The sequence below is a fragment of the Nansenia antarctica genome (genome assembly GCF_963989245.1).
Source record: "Nansenia antarctica genome assembly, chromosome: 4".
NCBI classification, from domain to species: domain Eukaryota; kingdom Metazoa; phylum Chordata; class Actinopteri; order Argentiniformes; family Microstomatidae; genus Nansenia; species Nansenia antarctica.
The window spans coordinates 46,574,970-46,587,994 of record NC_137689.1 but is presented as its reverse complement, the minus strand read 5'-3'; the positions used below and the strand labels follow the sequence as shown (position 1 = coordinate 46,587,994).

The following is a 13,025-nucleotide window of genomic DNA, read 5'->3' as shown; positions in this document are numbered from 1 at the left end:
TAAAAACCCAAGAAAGCCACTGGCTTATTTCAATTGGGGTCCTTGATACTCAATTCATCGTTACATGTAAGACAGACAAAAAACCTAGTACTATCTACAAGATAATACAGACAAATAACTAGTACTATCTACAAGATAAACATACATCCAACATGGGAAGAACAATACAACAAAACATAAGGTATGTACAGCGGGTAGGACAGGTGGGGACATACACCACAGGTGGGGGCGGGGGACAACGTCGCTTCAAAGTACGAATACTTGTTATAATAAGGTGATTTTGTGCCAATAGACAAAGAATGTCCTTATTACTAAAGCCAATTCCAAAGTATAACTTGATAAGAGCATTCATGTCATTCATTTTAACCAGTAGGACCAATAAACAACAATAATAAATTCAGACTTTTTTATCTCAGAAATTCTGACTTTAATCTCAGAAATGCTGACTTTTTATCTCAGAAATTCAGACTTTTTTTCTCAGAAATTCTTACTTTAAACTCAGAATATAACCCCCCCCCCCCCCCCCCCCTTTCGGGAGAAAAAACAACAACTCTGGCCCTAATACTCTTCCGTACTCATTCATCAAGCTAACAATGCAAGTGAAAGAAAAAAATACCCACAGCTTTCCCAAGTAGGTGTACTTAAGGACACCTAATACAAAAAAAAAAAACAGTTGAGAAACCTCTTGTTACAATTATTTTAGGCTAAGGTCTTTTTCATATTATGTAGCCGACTATAACAGATGTATTTTGGGTCTGAAATAACGTTGTGCTCTCAGAAAAAGGTGCGTGAGATACTGCCCCCTGTAGGATAAAGCAGGATGTAATATGTTTATGGATTCATGTACGATAGTATGCATATGCAAGTTATTACCAGACAGTCAGCTAGTGACGGTTTAATAGTGAATCAAAGGAGAAGTAGTTTGAACAGTATCGTTAGGGCGTCTAGTGTACACATGCTAAGAGTCTATTTAGAAAACCAACCGTAAACAGAAAACAGGGCTAGAGGGCGCAGCCATTTTGGAATGTACCAAACAAATCATAACGCAGTGGAGAACAGAACATTATTATTATTATTATTATTATTATTATTATTGTTACTGTTACTGTTTTAATTGTTGTTATTTTTGTTATTATATTAAGAATGTGGCCGTGTTCAAGTCTTCCTACTACTTTAAGTTGGTTTACAAAGAATTTAGACCCAATGAGTGTGGAGTGAACGTCCCCTCTCTGTGTTCTGGTACAGTCAGGGGGCATCATGGCGCTAGGCAGGTTCAGTAGCTGTATTCGAAATGTACTTCATGATGTTCCTTCTAAAGCACTACTTCGTGGCTTAATGCAGTCGGACTGCATGGCCTGCCGAGTTGGAGGTATGAGATAGACCTGTGTGATGTCTGTATGTTGGCTTCGTCTGTTAGTTAGATGCAGTAGTGTGTGACGTGCTTGCTTGTTGACAGACCACCACACGACGAGTCGCACAACTGCCGGACAATGTTCAGTTGTTGTGACAGCAGTTTACTGATGATAGCTAGACTACAACTAGATGTTTTAACATACACACTCATACGTGTGCTAGTAGGACTCATGATCTCGTATAGCAACAGGCAAGTAGGCAATGTTACATTTACATTTTACATGATGTTTGGCATTTAGCAGACGCCTTTATCCAAAGCGACAACAACCACAACTTTTTATTATTATTATTATTATTATTATTATTATTATTTACAGTAGAGAAACTCTACTGGTTAGGATTGACACCTTTAAAACGTGAGATATACAGAAGACTGTGTAAGCTGGTCCCGTCGAATTCTGGCTAATTCAGATATTGATAATGCTGTTCTATTCATTTCAGCCAAAAGGCATCTCTTGTCAGAGGATGTTGTCAAGCTACAAGACTTTCAGCAAAGGAAACTGGCTGTGGCTCATCAAGTCTATGGATCAAAAGGTACTGAATATACTACTGCAACTACTACAGTACTATGAATGAATGAATGGACTTTATTGTCATTGCTACAGTACAGGTACCAAACAACGAAATTTAGGAGGGGTGGCTCCCCTGGTGTTAGGAAAAAAAAAAAAAAAACTTTTAGAAAAAAAAATCACAAGAAGGTAAGGAGCTGGTTTACATAAATAAAGGCTATGTACACAATCCACTGTACTATACTGTACAGATAGTCAACTAGGGTTGTCATATTGCACAATAGTATTTTTTTCACGTTATTTAAAGTGTCACAGTTTGCAGGCTTGAAATGTACATGTTTGTGCCTCAGCACTACACCTGATTTTTTTCAGTCCAGCAGCTGCCATACAATCCGTCCAGACTGTCCAGGGCCCAGAACTTAGGTCTTTGCTGTGTTCAGGGCCTGGACGGCCCTGTGGTAGAAGCAGTTCTTCAGTCTGTTTGTCTTAGCGGCCAGGGTCCTGAACCTCCTTTTCGAGGGCAGCCTGGTAAAGTGTACTACAGCCAGTTGTTAGTAGCTATCTGCCTATTAAGATCATGATTACAATTGTAATGTAACTGTGAGGAAACATATATGATATTGAGGAGAAACTGGCATTACAATTCTATTCTGCAGACACTTTTTTGGAAATGGTCAATCAGAAGATGCAGAAGAATAACCTGATATTGAGGGATGAGTTAAAACTTCTCCTGCACTTGTGCCAATCAGCTGATGACATGGTCATCGCCAGAGATGCCATCTACAGGTACGTACATTGTCACACAAACATTTGTGACCAATAGTAGTTATGATTTCCATTGATTAGTCTTATAGCCTGTTCTCACAGCTCACTGTCAAAACAAACAAAACAAAACAAAAATCCCTGAAGTGGCAACTGTCAACAACGTGGCTTGACAACTTTATTTGTATTTTGTGTGTTCTTTTTTTGTTTTTCACTTTCCAGGTACCATGAAGAGAACCACAACACAGCGTTTGGAGAGTTTAAGTTTGGTCCTCTGTTCATGAGGCTCTGCTATGAGATGGGTCTGGAGGAGGTGGCTGCGGCCACACTGACAGACAGGGTATGTATGTGTGTGTGTGTGTGTGTGTGTGTGTGTGTGTGTGTGTATGTGGTGTGAGTGTGTGCGTGTGGAGTGTGTGTGTGTGTGTGTGTGTGTGAGTGTGCGTGTGTGTGTGTGTGTGAGAGTGTGGTGTGAGTGTGAGTGTGAGTGTGAGTGTGCGTGTGGTGTGAGTGTGCGTGTGAGAGTGTGGTGTGAGTGTGAGTGTGTGTGTGTGTGAGAGTGTGGTGTGAGTGTGCGTGTGTGAGATGGGTCTGGAGGAAATGGCTGTGGTGTGTGTGCGTGGGTGCGTGCGTGCATGCGTGCGAGCGAGTGTTTGTGTGAGTGAGAGAGAGATGGGTCTGTAGGAGACAGGGTAACACTCAATTCATGTATCTATAATTTTTTTGAGAGGGGAAGTAATTTTTTTTTATTTGATTAAATGTAATTGTCATTGACAGAGTATAAGTACAAAGACAACGAAATGCAGTTCAGGCATCTGACCAGATTAGATGCAATATAATAGTATTAGTGTAATAGTAATAGTATAATAGTGCAAAGTGAAAGCATGAACATATATATATACTGTATATATCAGGGTTTCCGTTAGAAAAAATTTGTGCCGGTCAACGTGTCCGGGAAGATTTTAATTTACCGGACAAACGTGAGATATTCCGGTCATCATATTCAAATATAATATAGCTGTTTGTCGCGGTGATTAGCTGTTGTGTAGCCTATATATGCCGTTTAATGTCTATTTCTCATCCGATACGATTAGATGCGAGCTATATAATAAATATAATATAGGCTTTCATGATTCGCATGCGCGCTATGCCCATGTCCAGCGCTGAACGCGCGCCACATTGTCAACGGAGTCGCTGTGGCGGTGCCCTCACTCAAGACACAATCTGGAGCCTTAACTGCTTTCAGTAGCTCAGTCAGTCCCACATACTGATGACATGCGATGCCATTTTTTGCCATGTGAAATGCAACTTGTAGCTGAGAGTGCAGCTTATTGTTAGCCGTTTCATTTGCCTGCTCACAGTGGCCTTTTATAGCGGTTTGCTGTTGCCTCAAACTGACCGCCGATATGTGCTCACTGCACCGCCTGTGATCAGTGAGAGCCGACATTCTCATATTCGTTGCTCCTCTTGTGAATCCGTTATTCCTCCCCGATTTTTTGCACGGTGAGCAGAACATTTTTCCTTCCCCATCTAAACGCAGCCAGGGGAAAGTTTCTTTCCATTTAACTCGGAACCCTCGAGCCGCCTCCATCTCTTTACAGTCAGACTTCTCCTCAGACTCATTGTAGCTTGGTTTCATGAAGTAATTGTTAAGCTTACTTTGTCTTGCCATGTTTACCTCTCGCTCGCTATGGTGCACTTTGAGCTGCAACGTTTGCAGGTTAAAAGCGCTAGCCTATACAAATAAAAGTTATTATTATGGTGGCCCGCTGCGCAGGGTTGCCAGATGGGCCGGGTTATCGCCGAATGGGCTACTGGGTTTAGCGGTAATAGACTGGTTAGGCTGTATTGTCAATCCCATCTGGCAACCCTGCCGCCGCTGTTTCGCATAGGCTAGCCTACACATTAGGAGTCATCATCATGCCGGCGTCAAATCATATCATAATAAAAGAAATATATAGCCTATACAGTGGCGGATTAAGGTGGTCAGTGGCCCTAGGCTACTCCTTTGTGTGAGGCCCCCCCCCCCCCCTTTTTTTTTTTTTTTTTTTCCTTTCCTAACACCAGGGGAGCCACCCCTCCTAAATGTCGTTGTTTGGTACCTGTACTGTAGCAATGACAATAAAGTCCATTCATTCATTCATTCATACACGAGCCTCCCCCTCCCCAAAATACACAACTCACGAGCACCCTGCACACACAGACCACTCATAATGCTTTACCATAAAACACATTGTGCTTTAATAACATAATGCAAACAATAAAAAATGCACTGAAAAGGTTGTTATCATCCTGAACTATCTCTGTTGCTCACCTCACCTCAGTTCTGTCTCTATTGCTCTCCTCTCCTGTTGTCTGTCTCTCTGTTGCTGTCCTGTTGTCTGTCTCTCTGTTACTCTCTTCTCCTGTTGTCTGTCTCTCTGTTGCTGTCCTGTTGTCTGTCTCTCTGTTGCTCTCCTCTCCTGTTGTCTGTCTCTCTTTTGCTCTCTTCTCCTGTTGTCTGTCTCTCTGTTGCTGTCCTGTTGTCTGTCTCTTTGTTGCTGTCCTGTTGTCTGTCTCTTTGTTGCTGTCCTGTTGTCTGTCTCTCTGTTGCTGTCCTCTCCTGCTGTCTGTCTCTCTGTTGCTCTCCTGTTGTCTGAGAGAGAGAGAGAGAGAGAGAGAGAGAGAGAGACACACACACAAAATCAATACAGCAACAGTCCAAATTACATCCACAAAATAAGAGATAGATGCCCAGATTAAGGCAACACAATCATAAATGGTCCTACCCTTAGAAGGTCTTTTTCCTTGATTTTCTGGCAGCAAAGTCCTTAATGAGGCTGGTGTAATCCAATGTGCGCAGAATGTCAGACTCAATTGACATCAGGCACAGGTGATTTAGCCTCTCTTGGCCCATTGTGGATCTTAGTTTGTTTTTGACAAGTGCCAGTTTAGAAAAAGACCGCTCCCCGCTGGCATTCGTTACAGGCCAGGGCTTGACGCTTACCTTTTCCCCAGGTAGCACTGTGCTACCATGTTGAAAAATTTAGTAGCACACCAAGAATTTCAGTAGCACAATGAAAATTGCGCAATTTTCGTCAACAACGACAACAAATTATCATAATCATAACATATCAAAATGATCATAACCGGCTCTTGGCCGTAATAAAAATGGAGACTCACACAATGTAAAGGGGAAGTAAGAATCTTAATTTCAGTTGGCCCACGGTTCGGTATGAACCTCGGTTTTTGGGTCACGGTTCACGGTTCGTTTTTTTTGTTTGTTTCAAATGCTACTATTTATTTACAAACTGTTACTTTATTTTGCTTATACTTATGGAACTTTAACATTTAGACACATTCCAGAATATGACTGGTAAATTGTATAATATAAATATATATAAACAAAACACTTTCAAATGTAAAAAAATTACAGAAACACTTTCAAATGTGACGTGTTGTGGATTGGAACTACGGATCATAAACTTTCAAATGATGTGTCATACATTGAAATCCGAAAAAAGATGAAGTTAGAGTCATTTGAATGTTAGACATCAGGCACATATAGGGTTAACCTCTTTGTAATGAAACCGGAAGCAACCGCTGCTAGCAGCTAGCGGCTAACAAAACACAGCGCTACGAACTATGAGAGCTGTATCCCATATACCCATTATGCGCATTTTAAGCATATAGGACTCGCGTGAAGCATTTCTGCGACACGCGTTTCTGTTCACTGTTTTCATTCCCTCATCGCTTATACACATAGGTTTGACTGCGCATGACAGTAGTTCAGCAGTTAGTCGCACTGGTGCGATTGAATGTATTTCCAAGTCGCACAGAAATATATTCACTCGCAAATGCGACCAAAACAGTCGCACTGTCGAGCCCTGTTACAGGCAGAGTCATAAACAGTCGGAGTGCAACATCAACATTGGGAAACACTGCCTGTATTTTCCTTCCTCTTATAAGTTTCAGCAGTGACCTCGCTGAGGTGTCCTCATTTTCTTTAATGAATTCCCTGAATTGTCTGATTTCCTCCAAAAAATCTTCCTCCAGATCACCTGCATATTTCTTCTGCAGATTAGCCGCTCTTGTGCGAAGATCTAGCATGGAGATGGATGGAATATTGTTCAAAAAACCAAATGTCTGCTGAATATCTTTGTATGAGTGATACCTCCTCTCTAGTTCCATGACGAGTCGATCTATGACAGTGATATAAACCGTTACTTTAAAGTTGTCTCGGCCTGATCGCTCACAGTCAGGTTCAGTGGATTCATCTGCCTGTTTTGTTCGTCTTCTCTGCCTCTGTGTGTCTGCTTTGTAGTATTGGGACAACGGGGACATGTTTTTTGCAGCACTCTCAAACTTGTCAAAATCGTCCCGAAGACTGGCCACGTAATCCCTCAATGAGTAGACTAAATCAACAGCATTACATAAATCCAGCTCTACTGCCTGTAGAGCTTCGCTAGTTTTGTGAAAGCGCTGCAGTATGGTGTTCCACATAGAACACAGAAAGGCGTTCTCTAATTTTTCCATCTTTGTGTAAAGTGTCGTGGCATCATCCCGAGTAGCGCCAGTTTGGATCGGGTCATCGCTCAACTTCTTCAGTGACTCTAGGATGTTGGCATAGTTCTGGTGTAGTGCTTTTGTTGCTTGCGCATGTGCTGACCATCTAGTATCTGACAAACTTTTCAATGTCTCCAGCCTCTTGTTGTCAATAACATTTAGCCCCGCAGTTATTATCTGCCAACGCGCCGTGGATTTGGAACAAAAATTATAAAGTGTCTGTACAAAATTAAAAAATTCCCTTGTCACAGGGCAACAATCTACACCGGCAACTCCCACTAAATTGAGTGTATGCGCTGCGCAGGGTACCCACTCGGCCAAATTATTTATCTCCTTAATGCGTGCTTGCAAACCACTGTAAATGCCGGACATGTTGGCTGCATTGTCATAACATTGGCCTCGGCAGTTATTGATGTCAATGCCCATTTCTTCCAAAACGCCAAGAACAGACTGAGAAAGTGACTCCCCTGAATGACTCTGAATTGGCAAAAACTTAAGAAAACGCTCCTCCACGCATCCATCTGGTGACACATATCGTATGATGAATGTGAGCTGGTCTGTGTGTGCAACATCTGGTGTAGAGTCGACGCTGATTGAAAAATACTTTGCTATTTTTACCTGACTGATTATCTCAGCTAGGACATGCTCTCCCATCAATTCAATAAATTCTAAGCATGTTGTTGATGAGAGGTAAGATGTGGTTCCCTTGCCAGCATTTCCATATTTGTCTATGTGCGCTTTCAAGAATGGATCAAACACACTGATCGCTTCCAAAACACCCATAAAATTCCCATTATCAGGCTGGCCAAAGGTTTCAGAGTGTCCCCTCAATGGTAATCCTCGCTCTGCAAGAAACTTCACCACTACAACCACTCGCTTTAACACATCTGTCCAATAAGCACACTCGTTGTTAAACTGCTTTTTCAGTTCTGAGTCAATACAGCCAGCAGCAGCGCTGCGCATCACATAGGAAAGCATAGCTTTCCTGTGGCTTTCGGAACCTTCATGCTCAGCCAGACACACTGCTGCGTTTTTCCAGTCATTGTAGCCTGTTTTGAATTTATGAGCACCGTCACCAAATAATTTACATGCGAAACAAAATACTTTTCCTTTTGCAGGTGAATAAATTAACCATTCTCGAGGCACGGTTTCGCCATTTGACTTTTTTCTTTTAAATAGTGTTTTTGAAAAATACCTCTTCTGATGCTTGTGCTGTGTTTCTGAAGCGGCGACATTAGCATCTTCATTTTGACAACATTGTGGCCCCATCTTAATCCAATATGTTCTCATGTCTTCACCAACTGTATCCCACAATCCAGGATCCGAGCTGTAAGTGGTGGTAGGATTTGTGTCTGGACTTGGTGGTCCACGTGTTGCCTCCTCTTCTTGATTGTCCTGCTCGGTATCAGTGTCACTGTCAGCTGGTGGTGGTACTGGTAAAGTTAGTGCCTCTTCTCCGCGCTCAGCCTCGACAGCCTGCATCTCTCCCCCCATGGCCATGTTCGCCTCAGCGCTGCTTGTGCTAGCGACACCCGACCCAGAGCTAACAGTTTCGTGGCTCTCACTCTCGACAACATTGGTCGTTTCAGGCGCAGCAGCATTATTAGAAAAAAATGTTGAAATCTTGGGCAACTTTGCTATATTTAGTTCTTTTTTCATTAGTTCTTTTCGTTTTTTGGCCCCACTCATGTGCGTCCGCTTCATTTTTGCAACTTTTGAATTTCTGGTTTGGTTTGGTTTCCAAAACGGAAATGGCTAAACGTCACTTTTGAACTTCAGACTTAACAAGCGGATAGAAAATATAGGGGGGCCTCAGGATAGAAAATATAGGGGGGCCTCGCCGCCTCAGGATAGAAAATAATATGTTATTTTATTATTATTATATTTTATTTTATTTTTTTAATTTTTTTTATCCAATGTTAGGTGGCCCCCTAGTGGTGGTGGCCCTAGGCTGCAGCCTAGTAAGCCTATGCGTTAATCCGCCCCTGAGCCTATATATTCGTCTTTTTTAATATAGAAGGAATCAGAATGTGAACTTTAGCGAATTGTATTCAAATTGTGCTTAAAGGGAATTATTTTCACCGGACATTATGACCGAAGTGGTTTAAATTTGTCGGACTTCAACACATTTTACCGGACAAAGACCGGTAATTACCGGTTAACGGAAACCCTGATATATATATACAGTATATATACATTGTGATATATACAGACAAGGGCAAAGATATGTACAGTTAAGATGTATGCAGTATGATATGTACAGAACAAGGGCAATGGATATCAATACAATGTACAGTGTGCAAAACAGCAAGGTTGAGTTCCTGAGTGGTATAGGGATGTGTGTGTGTGTTTGTATGTGTAGTAAATACACAATTACTAACCGCTCACCTTTCTTCAACAGAGCCTGAGGGGATTCTTCAATGACTCAACCTCCTTCAACATTGCTATAGACATGTTGTTTACGAAAGGATGCTATGCGAGTAAGTAAAACCTTTAAAAATAATCTTAAAAGAGGCACACAATTAGAATAGCTGTTTTGTCCGCGTAGCATTTAATATTATCTTATGTTACAATGACACTAAGCTCTGTCCCCCGTTCACCTTTATGACCAATGTTGCAATCTGTCATCACTTGTTCACCACGTTCATGATAGGAGCTCTGGAGGTGCTGAGAGAGATGAAGAACCAAGGGGTGCCATTCAACAAGGACACGTTCACATTGGCATGTGGTACCTGCTACAAACTGGTAAAACCATGTCGAATTTATCGCCTTTGGATTGTTGTCAGTCCAGCTCACACCTCCATGCACAGAATTGATTTGTCTACTTTGCAAAGATTTTCTCCCTCCTATTGAATGTTGAATTGATTCCATGTTTCCTGTTTATCAGAACACCCCTGAGTCCTATAAAATCTGTATTACACTGATGGAGGAGGGACAGACCAAAGGATACTTTATTTCCAGACATGCATTTTGTTTTGCTGTGGCTTTAGCACTTAGACAGGTTAGTTGACTCCTTTTGTATATGTTTTATGCTGTATCCACTGTCTCCAAGACACATGATGATGATAAAATGTGTTTTCCTTATTTCCCTAGAACGATGTTGAGAAAGCACGATCTGTGTATTCCCAGATTATGAGTATTGACAGCAGAATATGCCACAATCTGAAAGTGAGTGTCTGCAATATAACTATAAGATAAATATTTCTGCTCTCACCCAGCGAGGAAGTTGCTTAATGTGTTTGTTGGTGTTTCAGGTACTCATACTGGCTATGTCAGGAGCTGTGAGAGATTCTCACTCTCTGCTGTCCTCAGCCTTGGTGTCCAAAAGCCCTGCCTTTGTAAAGAAGCTTGAATTCTCTCAGGAGGTGGTAAGTGGTGATAACACTGAAGATAATTCACATTGAAAGTAAAAGGCCTTAAATCATTCCCTCTTTCAAGTTGAGGAAATCTATTTGCTATACTTTAATCTCTCATGGGTCCAATATAATCAGGGATGGGGTGAATAGCATTTACCCACCTTTTACAATCTGTTTTGTATTTTAAATAAATTCCTACTGTTGTATACAGTGATTACCCACCTTTTTTTCCTACCACTACATCCCTGAATATATTAGACTATGAAGAAGGCCACAGATTCACAGTCTTGTTATCTGGTTATCTAAATATGTGTATTTAAGGTCTCTCTTGGTCTTCTTCCCTCTGGCTCTTCGTGACCTCTCAGGTGGATCTGGTTCGTCTGCGGAGTCGAGACGGCCCGCTTATGGCCAACGTGGAGCAGGTGGTCTCCCAGCTGCAGCGGGCAGGTCAGGTGACCCAGCAGAGCCTTGATGACATGCTGTGCCACACGCCCACGGGGAAGAGGAGGCCCGTCGGGATGCTGGAGGAAAGAAGGATCAGTCGCAGGACTCTCAGGCCTCTACAGTCCACTCTGCTCTTAGAGTGAGGTGGACTGTGGCCGTACGCCTCAAACAGGACTGAACAGAGGCACTGAGAGGTGCTCACTCTACAAGCAGACCCGGATGTTAACTGTATCAGTCAGCACCATGTACTTCTCCTCTCAGACAGAAATGCATCCCCTCATCCTGTCTGGTCTGGCTGTTGATCCCCTCATCATTAAATATACTACAGGGTGGAACAGAACAAATACTTGTATATGTGAGGAGAGAATATGTATAAACGTGTAATTATGTATAGGTCAATTGATTATCAAATCTTATAAAAGCTGGTGTTGTTTGTAGGTTTTTCCTCTGCGTGGTCTCCAGTGGCCCAGTGCACAAACACGATTATTTATACAGTGGGGTGCAAACATTTGGGGACCCCTGGTGGAAATGTCTGTTGCAATTAATCTCCAAGTGATTGAAAGCTAACCTGAACACTAAATCCTACAAAGTTAAACATGACACCTTTCTGCACATTTTAAATGATAAAAAAGTTTGGGAACCCTTTTGGATTATTCTTTGTTACCTTTTGAGAAGATTATTACTAAGGCCCAGACCAAGGTGATTTACTTGTTAGGGCTTCAATGAGTCAGGTGAATATAATTCCAGGGTTGAACTATATATTCTGAAGTAACTGATGCCTTCTAAAGTATCCAACTGCAGTGGCTGTTGTGTCTGGTGTTAAAAACCATGGGTTTCACTAAACAGTTGTCCAAGGATGTCAGAATCAACATAGTTCATTTCCACCCTCAAGGAGAAGGCTACAAAAAACTCTCGCAACATTTCAAACTACCCATTTCCACTGTCAGAAACATCATCAGAAAATTGAAAATAATTGGAACAATTGAAGTCAAGGCAAGATCTGGAAGACCAAGACCCATTTCAGATAGATAGACTGACTTGTGGTCTGGTGAGAAATGCTCAGAAGAACCCACACATCACTGCAAAAGAGCTGCAAAAAAGAGTAGCAGACACTGGTCTAGTTCACAGGACAACAATACAGCATTTTTTTTTTTTTTTTTTTCCCTAGCACCAGGGGAGCCCCCCCTCCCAAATTTCGTTGTTTGGTACCTGTACTATATCAATGACAATAAAGACCATTCATTCATTCATTCATTCCTTAAACAACAAAGACCTACATGGCAGAGTTGCCAGAAAGAAGCCTTTCCTATGACCTCAACACAAAATTAAGAGTCTGAAGTATGCAAAAGAAAACTTTGAGAAACCTGAAACCTATTGGAACAATGTGCATTGGACTGACGACACCAACATTTTACTTTTTGGCCACAACCAAAGAAGGTATGTTTGGAGAAAAAAAGGTGAAGAATTTGTAGAGAAGAACACCTTGCCAACTGTTAAGCATGGAGGTGGATCCATTATGCTTTGGGGTTGTGTAGCAGCTGGGGGCACAGGCAATATTGTGCGGGTAGAAGGAAGAATGGATTCCACCAAATATCAAGACATTCTTGAGGCTAATGTTCGAAGTTCAACTTCAATTGAAGTTGAAGAGAGGTTGGATATTCCAGCAAGACAATGACCAGAAGCATACCTCAGAATCAACCATGAAGTATCTCCAGGAAAGACAGATGAAGATTTTAGAATGGCCATCACAGTCCCCATACTTGAATATTATTTCATTTAATTTCATTTCAAGCCTTTATTTCAACTAGGGGACCACTGAGGGACAGCCTCATTTTGTGTACAGGATATACATATATAGTTTAACACAATAATACATAAACATACATAACGCAACGATAAAAACCCAATAAGAGCAAGGATCAATCAAAGCAGGGGGGATCGGAGTCTGGGGCAGTTTCCACCTGCACCTTGAAAATCTATTCGCACCTGCTTTGAT

At 41.7% G+C, this 13,025-nt stretch overlaps 1 protein-coding gene across 1 annotated transcript; it reads left to right on the top strand.

Annotated features, from left to right (window-relative positions):
* The first annotated feature begins 1,254 nt into the window (after positions 1 to 1,254).
* On the top strand, positions 1,255 to 11,574 carry LOC308154960 (pentatricopeptide repeat-containing protein 2, mitochondrial-like). Its single transcript, XM_080528183.1, has 10 exons — positions 1,255 to 1,369; positions 1,855 to 1,947; positions 2,579 to 2,708; positions 2,907 to 3,024; positions 9,631 to 9,709; positions 9,883 to 9,974; positions 10,117 to 10,230; positions 10,323 to 10,397; positions 10,484 to 10,597; positions 10,951 to 11,574. The coding sequence occupies exons 1-10, from the start codon at positions 1,258 to 1,260 to the stop codon at positions 11,170 to 11,172; spliced, it is 1,149 nt and encodes a 382-aa protein (XP_080384309.1). The 5' UTR covers positions 1,255 to 1,257; the 3' UTR covers positions 11,173 to 11,574.
* The last annotated feature ends 1,451 nt before the right edge of the window (positions 11,575 to 13,025 follow it).